The 19,095-nt window shown below is 42.3% G+C and overlaps 1 protein-coding gene across 1 annotated transcript; it reads left to right on the top strand.

Annotated features, from left to right (window-relative positions):
• The first annotated feature begins 1,331 nt into the window (after nt 1–1,331).
• On the top strand, nt 1,332–8,728 carry FAM89A (family with sequence similarity 89 member A). Its single transcript, XM_054162239.1, has 2 exons — nt 1,332–1,892; nt 6,709–8,728. Exons 1-2 carry the CDS (start codon nt 1,641–1,643, stop codon nt 6,865–6,867), a joined length of 411 nt encoding a protein of 136 aa, XP_054018214.1. The 5' UTR covers nt 1,332–1,640; the 3' UTR covers nt 6,868–8,728.
• The last annotated feature ends 10,367 nt before the right edge of the window (nt 8,729–19,095 follow it).

The raw sequence follows: 19,095 nt of genomic DNA on the forward strand, positions 1-19,095 counted from the left end.
AGATAAGCTGGTCATAATATCCACAAGCTTTTCTAAGTAGCTGTCATCTGGAAAATAAGTGAAGGGTGGTTTAGAAGGAGAACAAATAAATGTATTTGCTAACAAGCTGGAAGATAATACAGTGCCTGCATCCCTAGCAATCCAATCAGTGTATTTGCTGTCAGGCACCTTTGACCTGGAAGGATGAGAGGTTTGTTGACGCTTTTTATTTTCCAATATTAAAGGTTTTAAATGCCTTGAGTTTCATAAAAGTTATCAGCATTATTTTATTTTTCACAATTGACCTAGGCAGAAGGGGATTCATGACAAATGGGGGGGGGGAATCTTCATGATTTCAATGAACAAAGCATTAAAAAAAAAATCATGTCATCAATCAATACCTAAAGTACTGTGTAACTATGAATAAAGATTGGCAAAATTTCCTCCCCCCACCCCAAGCAGCATTGTGGCAATAGGACTGCCATCTTTAAAATATCTGGCTTTGCAATGACAGCACATTTCCAGAACTCCAGTTCTATACCCTGCTTCTGTTTGGATTTTGAATGACTCCAAATTGCCATGATTTATTCAAGAGACTCCATAGATACAAACATGTCAAGGAAAAGGGCCGGGGAGGGGGGGGAGGATGGGGGAGGGGGGAAGAGGAGGGGGAAATCAGGGCACAGAGACGCCTTTAGAGTTTGCCCACTGAGGTTGATGTTCCCGTTGAGATCGGCGCTATGCCCGCGGTGTCAGCTTCAGAGATTTCGGTGCCGCATGCCCCCTGCTCAAAGCCACCCTGTCCTGCAGCGTGGCACCATTCCCTTCACTCTCACCAAAGTCCGTGGATATTTCTGTAACCAAGCACAATAAACTGCTCTGTGAATAAGCCCTGATAATAAAACCAGAGCGCTAACTGCCCGATTGAAAGACGAGATTCACAGATCACATACACTGTAGTTTGTTTATTTGCGATACTGGAAGAGAAAGACTTTCGGTAACAAAGCCTGGCTGCGAGGATGCGAAGGGAAATTCATCAATGGGAAGGGGAAGAGGACTTCGTGTCATCAGGTGACTGAAACACTGTCGCCGCAGAGAAACCGGCCGCCCACCGCCTGCGGCATTTAATCCGCTTTCCCGCTTGCTTTCACTGCATTTCACCCCCTCCCCAAACCGCCTCCCGGTACATCTGGACAAAGCCCATAAGCTCAGCCCAGTTGTCGCAGCGGCCTCTCCCAGCCCCAGGGCAGGCGGCTGCCGCGGGGCTGTTTCTGTGGAACACAGGCCCGCTGGTCCTGGCCCAAGCCCCAGGCTGAAGCTGGACCCAGCTGCCCGGCAGACAGCCAGGCTTTGTCCGAGAGAAAGCGGACCGCCACGCCGCACCTCGCCTCAGACAAACCCGCCGCGCTACCGCGCAGCGGCTGGGCCTGCCCACGGCGCACTCCGCACCGCTGCGCACCTGTGACTCGGCTCGGCCCAGGCCGGGCGCCCCTCCCCTCTCTGCCTCCCTCTGCCAGCCCCCGCACCGGCTCCTCCGCCCCCGCCCCGCCCGCCGGGCCTCTCCCCTCTGCCCCGGCCCGTGGGCGGGGCGGGCTCCGGGCGGTGCCTCCCGCAGCGGGGCTGAGGCGGCTCTTTCCGTCAGTCGCCGCTGGTGCCGCACCATGAGTGGGCCGGGGCTGCTGGGGCCCGGTGGCGGCTCGGGGCTGCCGCCACTGCCCAAGAGCCTGAGCGGGCTGCTGAACTCTTCCTCATCCGGCGGCGGCGGCCAGGGCGGGCGCTGGCGGGACCTGGAGCGGCTCTACGCGCAGAAGTCCCGCATCCAGGACGAGCTGAGCGGCGGCGGCCGGGGCTCGCCGCGGCCGCCGAAGCCTCCTAACCTGGACGCGGCGCTGGCCCTGCTCCGCAAAGAGATGGTGAGCGGGGCAGGGTGGGCTGGGCCTCAGCGGGGGCGGCAGACGTGGCCAGCGGCGGCGGGGGGCGCTGCCACTGCCGCCCAACGGCTGCCCAGGGGCCGGAAGAGCGCCCGATCAGAGTAGCGGGCAGCCCCGGAGGGTGCGGGGCCGGGCTGGTGCAGCCACGCGTGACGCGTCCGGGCTGCAGGTAGCGCGAAACACATCGGTAAGGTCAAGGGGAGAGTCAGGATCTCTTTATCCCCCGGCACGGGACTGTAATGGTGGGGCTTCTCCACCCGCGATTTGAGAACGAGCACCTCGTTCAATGGCATTCATTTGAAAAGGCTATCGTTAAACAAAAAAAAGGCATCAGCACTGATTCATTCATTTCAAGTGAGGTGCAATTAGGCATCTTTTTCGTCAGAACTTTGTTTGGATTCTATAGTGTGGTGGTGTTAGTGAAATTCCTCCGGGCGACCTGGCACACCTTTTGATTAAACACTAATTTGGGTGTTGGTGCTTTGCTGGTGCCAGCTGCAATTGTAAGAACCATTAGTAAGCACTATGCACTTAAGCATTCTGAAATACACAAGCTATGACATTGTTGAAAATCTGTCCATTTTAAGGTATTTTTCTTATGGTTTGAGCACAAGAAACTCTGTTGAAAGACCCTTCCATGGATTGAGGACAATGTAGTGTGCTGAAATCTTAGTCTGCCACTAGTGTTTCAACAAGTAGTTCAAATACAGTTTGACACAATATTAAAAATGTGGTTTAGAATTGCTGTGTTGCATTGATGTACAGGAAGCACAAGTAGCTATTGACCACTAGGGCTTCGTTCCGCAGTGCTCAAAGCAGAAACAAGGAGTCGTCTTTAATAGTCATCTTAATCCATGCCGAAAAAGCAAAGAAAACTCATTATAAAAGTCTGAACTATTTTTCCTAATGAAAAATCAAATTAAACGCTTGTTGAAGTCCCTTGACAGCTATACTTCCCCTTTGCCTTGTTATCCTTGATGATAATTTGATAACACTTCTAAAGAAAAAGATAGTTTACCTCTGGACACATCAAAGACTTGAAAGCAACAGGCTCCTTACTTCCAGGCATACTTATTTGTGGCCTGTAGAAATTAGACTCTTGCGTACTAGTAGGCTGCCCTTCATCAAGTGGATGGTAGCACTGTATAATTTAGATTGAACACTCCCTTGCAGCAAAGATAGTACTCCTTTTGAATAACGACCTTGTTTTAAATTTTCAATAGCAAATGAGAAAGAAATGCATAGCAGCATCCTTCCCTGCATGGTCAAGCAAGGTACTATGTATTTAAGTTATTGAAGATTACAAAGTGATGTGTTTAGATGCTTTAGAGGTGGAGAGGGGAAGTGAGAGGTCACTTCAAAACCATAATCCTGAGTAACAGAGTTGATTGTTTGGGACTGCATTACAGGTTGTCTTGTAAGTGTTATGATAAAGCTCTAGTGTCAAATGCACATTGGCTGGGGATAAAAGTTTATGCTTCTGCTAGCAGGCTTGGACATTTCTTCAGGCTTTTGCTGCCTTAGAGATCGTACTTGAAAGCTGTGAACAGCTAGAGGTTGTGTTTTTCTCAATAGACTTCTTGTACTTGACTGTTGAACACTGATGGCAGCTACAGAAAAATATTAAACATAACTATTTGGTGTTAAGGTGTGCTGGATTAATTCTGCTGAGCAGCTCTATGGTGGAGATTTCATGTGGCATAGAACTGATCTTCACAGAACGCGCTGGAGTGCTTTACCGAGATGAAACTGGAGAGTTGCTGATGGAAATGCTTTTGCTTTCCTCAGGAGATGAAGAACCTGTTGTCTATCTCTTGGTTGAGTTTTCTGTCTCAACTCAGTCTTAATTGCTCTTTGAACAGTTCTTCATTGCAGTCTTGTCCTTCAGACATTTAGCTCTAATGCAAGCCTGCCTGATGGGTCTCATGTTTGCATATTACAGTGTTAAGTCCAGTTTCACAGCATCCTTTCTTACCTGAGGCAAGCAGCTTGTTTAGGTGGGGCTAACCAAGCTTCAACTGCCACCTCCATAGGTTGATGTTCAGACTTTGTTATTGGGCAGGTAAACTTAACAAGTTTGAAGAAATTACTTCAGCAGAGCTAGACAGAGGATCTGGATATGGTACAACTGCCTTCCTCTTTCCTCTCCTGCAGTCGTCTTTGGTTAGTTTTAATTTTACAGATTTTTGCAGAAGTTTTGCACAAGTGCTGGTTTCCTCTTACATAACAGAAAGCAAGGAAGAGTACAGTGTGCTTCCTGCAGAATGCGTGCTTAAACAAGGGGACAGAAAAGTTTGCGTGTTCCTTACAGAGGAAACTGCAGATGAGTAAGAAAAACAGCACAGGCAGTGGAAAGCTTTGTCTGCAGTCTCCTAGCAAGCTAATGCAGCATTCTGCATCTTAGTTGATGTCTTGTTTAAAATCCACGTTTGGTCTGTTTGGGACATCACATCTCAGCTTTATCACCTCAGCAAGTAATTTGTATTGATCCTGATAGCCCCCATATCCTATTTTTCTAAATTGGAATGGCATTGTGATGTATGATACTTTTTTTTCCCCTTTTTTTCTTCTCCTTCCATTCTTCAGAAAAAGGGGCTGATAGGATAGTTCAGCAATGCCAAAGGAAGAGCTTCACGTGGTGTTTTTTTTTCTTGTGGTTTTCTTGTATGCTAAGTGTATCTGTCCTTAGAATTTAAACATGAGAGGGGTGTTGGGTTTTTTTTTGAGGTAAGAATTCGCATTCTGGGTAAAATGTAGGCTGGCATTCAGGCTACAGTAAAGGCTGCTAACATTGTTCTGTTTATTGTTTTGTTTTGTTGCGTGTTTGGGGTTTTTTTTCCTGTGGATGTGAGTTGCAGCAAAACCTTTCACTTGACGAAACTGAGCTTCGCTAGGAAAGGCATATTAGCTTAAGACAGACTTGAAAATGTAGGCAGAAATGTCTGCTTCTTGAAAATCTTAAACTGGGTAGTGGTTATAATTTACTACAAGACAATATCTGATTTAATGTGATCTAACTTGGAGAGGTGACAATATCTGCCATGAGTTAAATGACTGGCTTTGTTCAGCTTTTTAAATGTTGCTCCAAATCTTAATTAACTCTGAACGCAGTATTTTAGAAGTCCATGGACCAGAGTATTAGTACTTACTTATAAATCAAGTCTATGCTTGAGTAGCACCTGAAAATATCCTGAAGATTTGCATGCTACATTGTATGTCCTTATCTCACTTCTGCTGTAGTTTTGCTGCCTTCAAGTAACACGCTGTATTGTGCTAGCCATACCTAGCCTTGTCAGATGCCTGTGCATGTCAATACAGAAAATTATGATAGAAGATACTTAAATGGGAAGAGGAAAACCAGCCAGACCTCCACTTGCAACATTTAGGCTAGAATATTTTAAACAGAGAGCCTATGATACTGTGTGAGAAAGGCGTGTGAAAGACATAAAGTGTTACTGGAAAAAATAAATCTCTTGCATAATATGCAATATAGAGTTTGTAGTGCTTTGGATAGGAGTGAACTGCTTATTGGAATTTAAGTAAGCTGTTGTCCTATGACAGAATCTTGAGTCATAGAATGGTCTGGGTTGGAAGGGACCTCTGAAGGCCATCTAGTCCAACCCTCTCTGCAGTTAAGTAGGGACATCCTCAACTAGATCAGGTTGCCCAGAGCATGGTCAAGCCTCACTTTGAATATCTCCAGGGATAGGGCCCAAACCCTGGGCAACCTGTTCCAGTGTTCCACTACCTTCATAGTAAAGAATCTATTCCTAACGTCCAGTCTAATTCTGCTCTTTCCTAGTTTGAAGCCATTTGAAGCCATTGCCCCTCATCCTATCACCACATGCCTTCCTGTAAGCCCCCTTCAGGTACTGGGAGGTTGTTATTAAGTCTCCCCAGAGCCTGCTCTTCTCCAGGCTGAACAACCCCAGCTCCCTCAGCCTGTCTTAGTAGCAGAGGTGCTCCAACCCCCTGATTATTTTCGTGGCTGTCCTCTAGACCAGCTCCACCAGGTCCATGTCCTTCCTATATTGAAGGCTCCAGACCTGGACACAGTACTACAGGTGAGGACTTAGCAGAGCAGAGGAAAGTGGCAGAATCACCTCTCTGGATCTGCTGGCAACACATCTTTTGATGCAGCCCAGGATGTGATTGGCCTTCTGGGCTGCAAGTGCACACTGCCTGCTCATGTCCAGCTTCTTGTCCATCAGCACTCCCAAGTCCTTTTCCACAAGGCTGCTTTCTATCACCTTACCTCACAGTCTGCATTGATAGTGAGGATTGTTCCACCCCAGGTGCAGAACCCTGCACTTGTTCTTGTTGAACCTCATGAGGTTCACCTGGGCCCACCTCTCCAGCTTGTCCAGGTCCCTCTGGATGACACCTCATCCCTTTGGTGTATTGACACCACCACTCAGCTTGGTGTCATCTGCAAACTTGCTGATGGTGCACTCGATCCCACTGTCATTGCTAAAATATTTAACAGCACAGGTCCCAGTACAGACCCTTGTGGCACACCACTTGTCACTGCTCTCCATCTGGACTTCAAGCCATTGTGCATTACTGTCTGGATGTGAAGAGCACTTTGATTATGTTCTGCTCTATCACATCACATTGTACCTTGTCTTTTGTCTAGTTTATCGCATGGGAGAAAACTTAAATTTACATCATTATTTCATAACTGTTCAAGGTGGAAATAAACTTGACACTCTTATTTAGCAATGAAAGACATCCAGCATTATACTGCCAGTAAAATCACCATTGTAAGTATTGTTTGTTTGAATCCTTCCCTCCTCAGGTTGGTCTCCGGCAGCTGGATATGTCATTACTGTGTCAGCTGTACTCCCTTTACGAGTCGATTCAAGAATACAAAGGTGCCTGCCAAGCTGACTCTAATGCAGACTGCACATATGTTCTGGAAAATGGGTTTTTTGATGAAGAGGAGGAATACTTCTAGCAGGAAGATCACCTCCAGGCTGACTGAGGTTCTTCGGTCCTTCTCTCCATGTAATAAACCTTATCAAGAACAACTGGAATCTGTATGGATCTCTCCTCCTCTGGAGAAACACCCAGCCATCCTGAGTAGTGTTAAATTAACTTATTTTAACACGTTGTCAGTACAAGTTACTCATGCAAATACCACTTGAGGAAAGTGCTGTACTCTTAACTTTTGAAGAGTCCTCAGACATGCTTGACAAGCGCTTTCAATTTAATTTGCAAGGTGGGTGTTTTCAACTTACAAACGTTGGTAATTTATAACTGGAATTTTTATTGTAGAAGACAGCAGCGACTTCCTGAGTTGTAGTAACTTCATAGGGTGGGAGGGAAGCTTCTGCTGTGGTGTAAATAGCTATAGGTGATTTCTTTTTTTTTTTGTAGTCAACAATATCAATAAATGCATTTTGAACTGGCATCTGGATTCACGCACATCCGCAGCTCTATTAAGCCTGTTTTGCTTTTACCAGCTGCATCCAGTTTTGTACTGGGTGGATTGTTTACACACTTGAAGTAATTTTTTTCCTCCATAAGCTAATTTTGACTTTTTGTATTCCAAGCTTACAAGATGTACGTGCGTTAGTGGATGTTGGCAGGTTTTTTTCTGTTGATCTGATTTGCTTTCTTGGTACTGCCACTTGGCATTAACTTTTATACTATCGTCTGGATTCCTCACATCAATGTAGCTCTTTGACTTGCTGAACTCTATTCTGAAATGCTTTGCTTAGCTTTTACTGCACTGCATAGTAAAAGCACAGCACAGATTCACACATTGTCTGCCACTGTGTGGCTTGGAATAACATGAACTCTGGTGCAAGTGTTCTCGATCATATGAAGAATAAGCAAACCTCATATGACACAGTGGGACAAATTGCAATATTTTATACTGGGTGAACTTTGTTTCTGTAAGGTAAACTACAGCTCTTTTTAAAAAGGCAAAATAAGTATTTTGAGCACATGCATTGCATATGTTAAAACTTTTTTATACTAACTCACTCTTTGAAAGTGTAACTTATTTTTGTTTTCAGAACTTACAAAAGCACTCAGTTAAGTTTTTATTATTTCATAGTGTGTACATGTAATGCTTAATCGGCTTGGAAAAGGAGAGTTGCCAACTATCTGAGTCTTCACCCTTCTCTGTTTTGAGTAAAATCAGCTCCCAATGCAATTTTCATTTCTTAATTCTACAGACTGCTGTAAAACAGTGCCTGAATCATGACACAAGCTAATAATTTAAGGCTTAAATCTCTAAGAGTTTTTGCATGGTTCATGTCTGGCATGCATACAGCTTACAGAAAGTATTGGGGAACGAACACATTCTGGCATAGATCCTCTCTTAAGTTTTTAGCAAAAGCTAGGATGTTGCAGTGATAAAAGCCAAGAGGCTTCCAAGGTGAAACTTTTGTTCATTCTCTTCAAAACTGGCTTATTTTAGTGGAATCAAAGGCTAGAAGAATAAAGACTGTGCTGTAATTGTGTATGCGTATAAATTCTTAATCTAGTTTGTGACTATGGATGGATTTTTTTTTTCCCCCCTATGTTAATTCTGGTCTAATCACTTACCCAAACAAAAATGAAGGATAAGGCAAACACATAATCCACATGGCTACATCTATATTTAAGAAGTTGTGAGAGTATGTGTGTGTGTATGACTATATATACGCACATATGTATATGCAGCTTCATGCTTTGACTTAAGAATGTATCAGCTTTGAATACAGTTTGATGTGCTTTTGGTATTTAGATGAGGCTTTTTCTAATCTGTTAAAGTACTGCTATTTTGCTCTTTCCTGACAAATAAAAAGCATGATATTTAGCAGAACTTCTTCATGTTGTGAGTATTTTAATTTACCATTTCAGTGAATCCAAACACTCCTGCCTCCCCTTAGAAAACATAGGACTAGTCGTCATGCCTGGACTGAAGGAAGCAATTTTAAAATGGTAGCAAAAAAGGTTCTACCTGCCTATATTTAGAATGAGAATGCCATAGTTCTCTGTTTTAATTGGATGTTACTTGTTTAATTCAACAGAGAAAATCTTGTATCTGAGAACTAAATAATCTGTTTTACAAGTCCTTACACATTGTCATTAATAGTGCCACTGGTGAGAATGGACTTGAGCAAAATTCACAGTGCTTTCTCTTATAAAAATGAAACTTAACAAGCAAAAGTATTTGTTTCTAATTTTAATGTAGCTTGTTTGTGAGTTGGGGAACACAGCATATTTGGTTGGTATTTTCTGTACCAAGAGAAGCATAAAAGTCTCAAGGCTTTAATCCATAACATTATCTGCATTAGAAAAAAGATGTATTATTAGTATTTGGAAAGTTTTCAGCACCCTGGCCCTTTTAGTAACTTCTCTCCCATGCAAGAAGCTGTTATAGCATATATTCCTAAGGCAAATTCAAATGCCTCAAAGGCTGGCTGGCTAGATAGGCAAAGGTTTTAAAACCAGCAGATTTGTTAAATCAGTAAGCACTTGTTCCAGAGGCAGATTTCTGTGCCTGGTGTTTTAGTTGTGAATTGTGTTTCTTTACACATTGTAAGGGCATGAAGTAGGGAAATTGCTTTGAAGGAGAGGTGCTTGGTAGGAACGTTTAGGTTAAACACAGTAATTGTTATGTGCAGCTTTAAGTCAGTTTGGTTGTGTACAGGATAGAACAAGCTGTGTTACTACAGAAGCTTCCTACCCTTAGCCCAAACCACATAACAAAACCAGTTCTTTTTCCACCTTCACCCTGTAACCCCAATTTGTGTTAGATGTAACCTTTTAAGAGTGTAACAAAAGAAACTCTTAAACTTCCCTACCCAGTGAATACTGCACAACCTTTTCAGTCCTACACTGCTTAGACAGTACTGGGCAGGCACAGGAAAAGACATCTTTACAAGGAAACAGGGACAGTCAAGATCATGCTGCTGAAGAGATGGAAAACTGAGTACAGTGGTTCAGCATGCAATCTACCATGGGTAACTCTTCACTAGCCTCTCTCCAATGGACTTACAAATGCAGTAAACCAGTTAAAAATAAGAAATTACTTGGTCTGCTAGCCATATTTAAAGGTTTATTTTGACAATGTACCACCCTCACTGTTCTGACAACTGAAGAGTGCTACAGCTCTAATTACATTACAGTCTAGTCCCTGGAAGTTATCTTAGACTACATAAAGAGAGGTCTGGAAGAAGTACTCTGCTCTGGTGAAAGAGGGTGTCGTACAAAGGTGATAGCTGATGTTCTGGCACTTGTAATAAGAGCATTTTGGTTCAGCTTTGGGTCCTGGTGAAATAAGTTATAAATTTGCAGACTGATTTGTGTTAGAAGAGACCTTAAAGAGTTCCAAACCCCCTGGTACTGGCAGAGACACCTTCCACTAGACCAGGCTGTTCAGTGCTTCGTCCAACCTGGCCTTAAACATCTCCAGGGAGGGGCATCCATGACCTCCCTGGGCAACCTGTTCCAGTGTCTCACCATCCTTACTGTAAAGAGTTTATTCCTAATATTCAGTCTAAATCTACCCTCAAGCTTCAGTCCATTCCCTCTCATCCCATCACCACAAGTCCTTGTAAAAAGTCCCTTCCCAGCTTTCTTGCAGGCTCCTTTCAGGTACTGGAAGGCCACTATAAATTCTCTTCCAAGTGTTCTCCAGACTGAAAGCTGCAGCTCTCTCAGCCTGTCCACCAAGGGGAGGTGCTCCAGCCCTCTGATCATGGCCCTTCTCTTGGACCTGTTCCAGCAGTTAGATATTCTTCTTATGCTGGGAGCACCAGAACTCGATGCATTACTCCAGGTGGGGGTCTCACAAGGGCAGAATAGAGGGAGAGAATCACTTCCCTCATCCTGCTGGTCACACTTCTTTTGATGCAGCCCAAGATACAGTTGACATTCTGGGCTGCAAGTGCACACTGCTGGCTCATGTTGAGGTTTTCATCAGCTGACACCCCCAAGTCCTCTCTTCAAGACTGCTCTCAAGCCATTCCCTACCCAGCCTGTATTTGTCAGCCCTGTTGATACTAGTTGGGATGGCCTTCAAAGCAGGGATCATTTTCCTGAAATCAGAACTGCTGCTTGGTCTTTTATTTCCAAGACTGGAAGAGCTGCATTGTTTCTATATTACAATATAAGAGGCATTCAAATACACACTACAAATATTGTCAACTGTACTACTTTATAAACCAGTAAAACACAATAGTTGTTTGATTAACTTGTAAAAAAAAAGATCAGTGCTGCCTCAAAGAGTCTTCCAATAAAGGTGTGGTAAAAGTACACTCAGTGTATGTGTAGCTTGGACGTGGGATGATTGCTAAAGTTCAGTTTTCAATACAAAATTTAGTGTAGTCCTGTGACATTGGAAGACTAGGACAAGTATTATACAAAAAAATACTACATTTTAAATTCATTTATTTCCTAATCATAGGTTACCAAATAATTTTGCATGACCTTCTAAAGTAAGTTTTAAAAATCATGTTTACATTTGTTTGTAAGCAATACAGTTTGCAAATTTATCAGTGCAACAGAGTAGCAGAGCCCCTGGCATCTTTATGCACAAGTTCATTCACTTTGTACCTCTTTTACATACCCAACTTGTACTTACTGCAGTTATTGAGTTCTTATGCAGTGACTCCATCCATGCATTTTCTGTCAATCTGTTTGCTATAAACCACATCTGATGGAAAGTTGGAAAGTTGTTCTGTTTTCACAAACCTTGTAAAATTAGCAGCTGGCAGAAGAGAGAGGCGTACTGCTGCTTCCACAGACAGGGTCATGGGTAGAACTCACATTTTGATTTGTTTGGCCACCCAGGAAACGTACCTTTTGACTTGGGCGCTCAGCAGCCACAAAGCAAAAGCTGAGCGGTCACCCGGCTGCTGGAGGCTCTGCAGCAGCTGGGGCAATCATTGTCTCATGGTGCTGGGTGCCAGTGGGTGGTATGGTCTTTAGAGAGTGAACATGAAAACAGAGGATGCAGCAAGGTGCCAGGGAAGAGCTCAGGTGTTGCCTTTGTGACTAAATGAGATTCTGGAAGGAGTGTTGTGGTAAGAGACATCACGGTTTCTGAAGGCTGGAGCTGTGGGCAGTTTGGAAGGAGATGCTGAGGCCCTGGGACACAAATAGTTTAATACCTCATGTTTCCTTACTTCTGCTGCTGCCAGCTTGGGAGATTTTTTGCACCCTTTTCCAGCTTTTTTTTAAGAGTATGGTATATGCCACTGATGAATGTTCAGTGGTACAGCCATTTGTTACAGGTACACGGTTTTGTGCGACTGGAAAGAATGTGTTTTATTTGTCTTGCTGCCTCATTAAAGCCATTCATTTTGCTTGAGGAATTGGGTTGTTCCGAGAGCAAGGGAAACTAATTCCCCCAGCTCTGTCATTCTGCTGACCGCTGGGGAGGAATGTGAAATGGGAGGATTAATCGGGTAAGTGCCAAAGGGAACCCAATCAACAGGCCTTTTCTTCTCCAATGTGCAGCTCTGTGTTCTTCAGCCACTTGGAAAGAATTTTTTTCCTGCTTTATGATGCCTGCCTGTGGAGGATGTATTACCACAGCAGCCTGAGGTTCATATTCCTCTTCATATACTACCTGCATTTTCTCAGAAAATAACGCCTCAGAAGTATGTTTTTCCATCCATTGCTATCTTTGCTTTATTTGCAGCTACTAAATTTAACTCTGGCATGCCTAAGGGAATTGCTTATTCACTTTCTTGGCAAACTAGTTAAAAGCCCTGTCCTATTTGCAAATATTAATATTTTCTAAGTGTTTCAAAGCTCCCTAGACTACATGCTGAAGCTTCTTGACTGGCTGTTCTGTGATCCTGGTTACTCCAACTCCACAACTAGTTCTTGGAAACATCCAAGGTGTGCTGCGAGGACTAGCTTCTGCCATGTCTCTAAGAACATTAGGGGACCTATGTGGACACAAACTGCACACAGTAACAAACTCTCACAAGTTGAGGTTGTCTGGAAGAATGAGGGTGGTCCCACAGAAAACATACATGCTTCAGGGCAGATGTGATGGATTCAACAGTAGGCAAGGATCAATATGTGCTGGACTGTTGACTGCAGGTTGAGGGACAATTATGCCTTGTAAGGAAGGAATAGGATTAGCAAGGAGCTCTCACTCCAGATGACCAGCAGTGAGTTTGGCCATTTGTTTTTACATGACAGAGGAACTTAGGAGGAGATGAATATTCACTGCAGAAGTCTGTTTTCCTTGCTTTTCCCCCCTTCCTTTCATCCTTTCTATTCAGGAAAATTCATTAGATAGATGTGGAAACAACCAGGCCTGAGTAATGAAGCCCAAATCTGATTACACAGGAATGTGCTTTTAGCAGTAAAATTTACATTTTTCAGATAAGGTTGGTATGCAATTTAAAGAGACAAACCCATTTGCTGTCAGAATACACAGGCTTGTGACTAATTCAAGTCTTTGCTCAGCTTTTGCTATGGGTTTAAAAGATGTTATTAAGACAGTATCTTCAAAAGAATGTAATCTTTGAGAAATCCTCAATTTAAAATGAGACAAGAAATCCCAATGCAAATCATGGATTGTTACAATTTTTAAACATGCGACCAAAGCAGACTGTTTAGAATTGTTAGCGCTTAGAGTCTGAGCCTGTGTCAAATCACTGCCTCAAAATCATGTTAGCAGAAGTAGCTCAATCCTCCTCACAGTGCTTACTACTCTTCTTCAGAAACCACAATAAATTTTTCCCATGGGTCAGAAACATCCCTGTGATTATTCGCCTAGACACATGAGTAAGAGTTTGAGAGCTCATTTTGGCTCAGGATACCAGGCACTGTCACAAACAAAGAAGCTACCTGCCTAAGTGCTACCAGCTTTTGCTTAAACTCTTCTGACACATCAAACAGCAGAACCTTTTAAATACTTTACAAAAAGGCAACACAATAAGGTCGTTAATTCAGTTGTATAAGCACCTGGATAACAGGGACAGTACTTTTCATTATTTTCTACCTCAACCCTTGACAGTATCTTTGGTTCAACTGAATCTGGAATTTAACAAAAACCTGTAGCACCAATTATTTGTACTGAAAGCCTTCAGGGCCTATAATTTTGTTAGGGTTGCTTAAGATACCAGAAAGTTCATGCAGTGGCCAAGTTTTGAAGAGGTAAAGGACAAGCTTAAACAGGACCACATTTCTAACTTGTTCCATTACTACTAAATAACATCAAGGCTGTTCATAGCATGGAATAAAATTATTTAATGTTACATTATGCAGAAGGTAAACTTCTAAAAAAACTAGTTGTTTGGTACAGGGGAAGGACATTTTATCAGAATCAGCTGAAAGAACTGGTCTCAGAATTCTGAGTCTTGATATTCCTTTTTCTTCTGTTTACTATCACACAAATCATCTGTGGTCTTGGCTTGTATCTTTGGATTACCCTTGCTCTGACAGATAACTTGGTCAAACTGGAGATGCATTTCCTTAAATACTTTGCATCATACAAATAATCTGTGGAGAGAAATGGAATATACAGCACCTATTCACTATACAATGTTTACCTCTCTGCATTTTTAGAAGAGGAAAGACATTTATCAACAAAGCTCCAGTGTGTTTTGGGGACTGTCATTGCACTCCTGTACAGGATTAAATGAGGGTAGAAATTTGCAGTAACTTGTGAGGAAGAAGGAATTCAGTTTTATGTATTTCTTTTATGCTGCCTCATGTCCTTTTCCACAGGATTTGCCTGAGGTCTTTTTCATATGTAAATAGATTTGTCCTGTCTCCAGTGCTTTCTGTGGTTACACAATAAGATCTTTTTATCCCCTCTGTCACTTATCACTAGCCAGTCATTCAAAGTCCTTTCTATTTCTGTTGCAAATGTAGGACTGTTCCAGGCTTTCAGTATCTTCTTCTTGTAGAGACTAATACTCTTTTCTGTGCTTTTAGGTGCAGGTGTGTATGGACAGAATACGTCAGTCAGTATTAGAGTTGCCAAGCACAGCTCACTGTTGCTGCAGATGTTAATGTGTAAGAGCATCTGCTCGACAGTGCCCACCATGGAAATGACACAAGAACAATTTCTCAATTCACTATGCCCATTCTCTCATTTTCTGAATTAAATGCCTTCATTTGTAGGCAGTGATCATATTTTTATGTCAGCTTTTTGCTGTGTGTAACTCAGTGTGTAAACTCTTAAAACCAGCATGTAGTAGATCTGTAGAGGTACAGGCTGCATTATTTATATAAAAGTCTTAAATGCTCTGCCATCCTTAAAGCCAAGGAATCTAGCTGATGGATCCTCATGTTGCTGGCTTAGCAAGGCTGTTGCAGGGGACAGCAGGGAAGTGGAAGTGTGCAACCTGAAGAATAAAAGTAGAGGACACAAAATGACTGTAAGATCAAGCCCCTGTTCGCTTTGGCTTCCTCAAGTGAAACCCTGTATTTTCACAAAATCATATTGCTCAAATAAATGGTCGAAAACCAACAGAACGTAAAACTGTGACTGCATGCAGTAAGAGCTGACAAGTCTCCTGATTGAGGAAGGACAGCATAGCTTTGGCATCTCAGAGCCAGAATCTTTGGCTGTCAGTCAGAACATCTGTCAAGAGACACCATCCAGCCTAACAGCTGGAGGAAGAACTGGACGACCTCAGTTCACTTCTAGCCGTAGCCTATTCTGTGAAAACAAAACTTTTCCCATCCATGGTGGCAGAGGCAGCTGCCAGTTCAGGACAAAGAGCTGAGCCTTCAGGAGCAGCTGCTGCAAAGGAGTTCAGAGGAGCCAGCACTTTTTGGTATAATGGCAAGAGATTAGGGACAGCACCTACCACCCTGCCATTACAGTGAGGAAGGATCTGCGTATGAGGGCTTCCTGTTTTGCTGTCCTACATCAGGATGCATTTTAGAGGATTAAAAACACATCTCTCAACTTTTCTGTCAAAGCTCCTGCAGCGGAATTAGATTAGCACTACCAAGCAGGCAATTTTAAAATGAAAGCAGATAAGCAACAAGGGAAGTTTCTGATTCTGGTGTTTTGGTTTGGTTTGGGTTTTTTTTTTCACTGAAAAGTCTGTCCTGTTGGACTAAGTCAAACTATTGTGGGGATATGATGCCTTTCTCCAAGGTGGCCTTTTTCTTCCAGTGTAGGACATTTATATGGTCAGAAGCTGCATAGTTTCACACATAGACAAGGCAGGCAGACAATACACAGACTGTAAGAAGAGGACTGACCTTTCTTCTCACCATCATTTAGATAAATTGCACAAGTGAGTTGAGCAGTAAAATTTTTAGGGGAAAAGCCATTTAAAATGAAAAAAGCATTAAAAAAGAAAGTTTGAAAAAATGTTTCAATACAAACTAAACCTTGTCACCTGGCCGAGACACAAATACCATTGCGTTCATCCGCAGCAAAGTTAATTTGCTTTTCCAAAGGCAAACTTTTGAATCATGTGTCCAGCCTTGCTGAAAAAATTCTTCACTAATCAGCACCGTCTCATTTTCATTTTGCTCTTTCCCAGGACAGAATGAATAGGAGATGCATTGTGTTTTCCTTGCTCTGCAACCCACCTGCCATTTCCACACTACTAAGTAGGAGTAATGTCTCCACAGAGAAACATAACTTCCTGTTGTTAAACAAATCCATAAGGAGTATGCTCGAGCCGATACATTCACTTTTGCTCCATCTCAGCACAGTCCAAGCCTTTTCTTCTAGTGCTGGTATGTGGCTCTTTATTATGTAGTGAATGCTCTCTATGGAGAATGTTTTCTTCCTAGTTATTATTATACTTTCATTGTCTTTTGATTTCTGGTGATCAAAAGAATGATGTTGTCCTACTGAGAGAAAAAAGATGCTATCTTTTCTGTAGCCCAGACATGATACACCAGTGACTTTGAAGGTTAGAACCAAAGCTTTATACTGCAAGTGAAGTGAGAGACCAAAGAAGGGATCAAAGTTTAGGACTAATGCACATATGGCAGCACTGGATGGGCTACAGCACATGTGGCAGGGAATCACCATAAAGGTAACACCCACAGATGCTTATGGAATGAATTAGAAGTTCTGAGGAGAGTTCAAGGTGAATAGAAGCACTTCTGTGTTGTTGAGATTTTGTTTCCTTAATTAAATTTGTGCAATGTTACTGGATTCATTTACTGAAAAGCTACCAATGGTTTGTAATATTTTTAAAGATAATTTTTATGCAAGACCTAGCCATGTTTTCTACCTCAAAGCTTCAAACTGTCAAATAAGATAGCTTAGTTTTCCTTTCAGATAGCTGAAAGTAAGATGAGTTAAGATGCTAGCTCCCTCCACTCCAAGTTTTTTAAACTATTTCAGATTAAAATTCACAATAAGGGATTCAAGATTTGCTGTATATTACCCCTAAAAGTCTTCAGCCATGTACATTATAGAACTGTATGCCAGCAAGGATGAGAAGTACAGCTTAACATAATGAAGCATCAAACACATCACCTTCAATATTTCACACTTTCTGGCTCCTGGCATGTCTGTTTCAACAGCTGATGTTCATGGTGTTGACTGACTCCCAACAACCTGCACCTGAGAGGGACTTAATGATTTTTATCTTTTTAAAGAAGACATAAACAAATTGATCCTCTCCCAAATCCTGTGGTGGTGAAGGTACAAGAATTTTATGCAGCCACATACATGACTTGCTCAAGGTCACAGTAGCAGTTGGTCTTAAGATTAGGATTCAGGTTTTATATCAGGTCCCCACTCCTCTGCTCAGACAGCTAGGGCAGCACTTCCATGCAGCTTATGAGCAACAATTCTTTTGCCTAAAAATGTACTCAGAATTACAGTTAGAAATTATAGGAAATTTTGGGGGTTATCTGTTTTTATTTCTGCAGTAGGCAGCACATGTACAAACTGAGTGAGTTCACAGTCTTATGCTACTATGGAGAGGAATTCAAACCACATTTTTACCCAGGGGAAAAGAGCACGCAAACATATCCAAATAGTATCTATTATCCTAGTGAACAGCAATTAAAACATCATTGGCAGCATTTCTTAGCTGCTTTGCAGACCTGTATTTTATCTATACTGGGATCAAAGGAACTTTATACATTTAGCGCAGATCATGTTTAGGAAAAAGATTTTACAACGCTCGTCATGTTCAGATCTTCTTTCCAGCCACCTCAGTAAAAGTAAGCATTACTGGAAAGCTTAAGATGGTTAGAACAGCTTTATACGAGGCAGGAGAGAAAATGGGCATCTTGTTATGTGCATCTTCCTCCAAATTCTAACTGCAGCAACCTGGGTTTCAAATCAATTCAGCAACAAAATTCCTATTGATTTTTAGCAGCATAGGAATGCACTCATCATGTCTTTTGCCAAATGAATTTTCTCAGAGCTCAGCGAGACTACGCAGAATAACCCCAGCTTGCAGGAGTGTTTATATCTTAAACAAAGAGATGCTGTGATAGAGTAATTTGCATTTTACAGCTTTCATGGTGCATATATTGAGTTGACCTTGACACTAAGTCACCAAAACCAAGTATTTTGTGACATTTTTTCATCATCAACTTAATTCTAACATTTCTCCAAATTGAAAATGAATGTTAATTTTAAAAGCTTAATTTTTGGTTTGTAAAAATCACAAATTCAATCAAAGAATACGTACTTCTAGTGCTTTTATGTTCCTTCCAGCTTTGGAGACAAGGGCTTTACTTTTTAACTCCAGATGGCACTGTGGTGCTTAACGCTAACTAGCTCGGGGAGAGCTGGATTGCAAAAGCCATGCAAGCTCCTGAAAACAATGGCTTTCTTGTTTCATGAGAAATCAGCTGCTATTAGTTTTCCAGTGCAGATGTCCTATTTTACTTTCAATTCGCTGAAGTCTGAGCTAACAGTTTATATGCTCAAGATACGACCTGATGTGGAAGAAAGGACTCGCTTGCCTGTGCTTGCATGAGGTCACAAGGGTAGTATCCCTTGCCTCCACCAGCAAAACCTAAAGCAGCGTACACTGTTGTACAATGGAGAAGCTCCCTTGTTGCACAGCTCTTCCTATTCACAGTGACAAATTATCTCTCTTTAGATTTATTAATTCTGCTTCTAAAAAGTGTATTTCAAGGATGGGGTGCAAACCACTGAAGTGACAAGGTTATCAATAGCTTTTCTATGGAAAGTCATATGTTTCACTGTTTGGAAGGTATCTTTCACCATTTCACGTTACCACTTAGACTATTAAAAAAAGATCTACAATAA

Source organism: Dryobates pubescens, chromosome 6, assembly GCF_014839835.1.
Source record: "Dryobates pubescens isolate bDryPub1 chromosome 6, bDryPub1.pri, whole genome shotgun sequence".
Lineage (NCBI taxonomy): Eukaryota > Metazoa > Chordata > Aves > Piciformes > Picidae > Dryobates > Dryobates pubescens.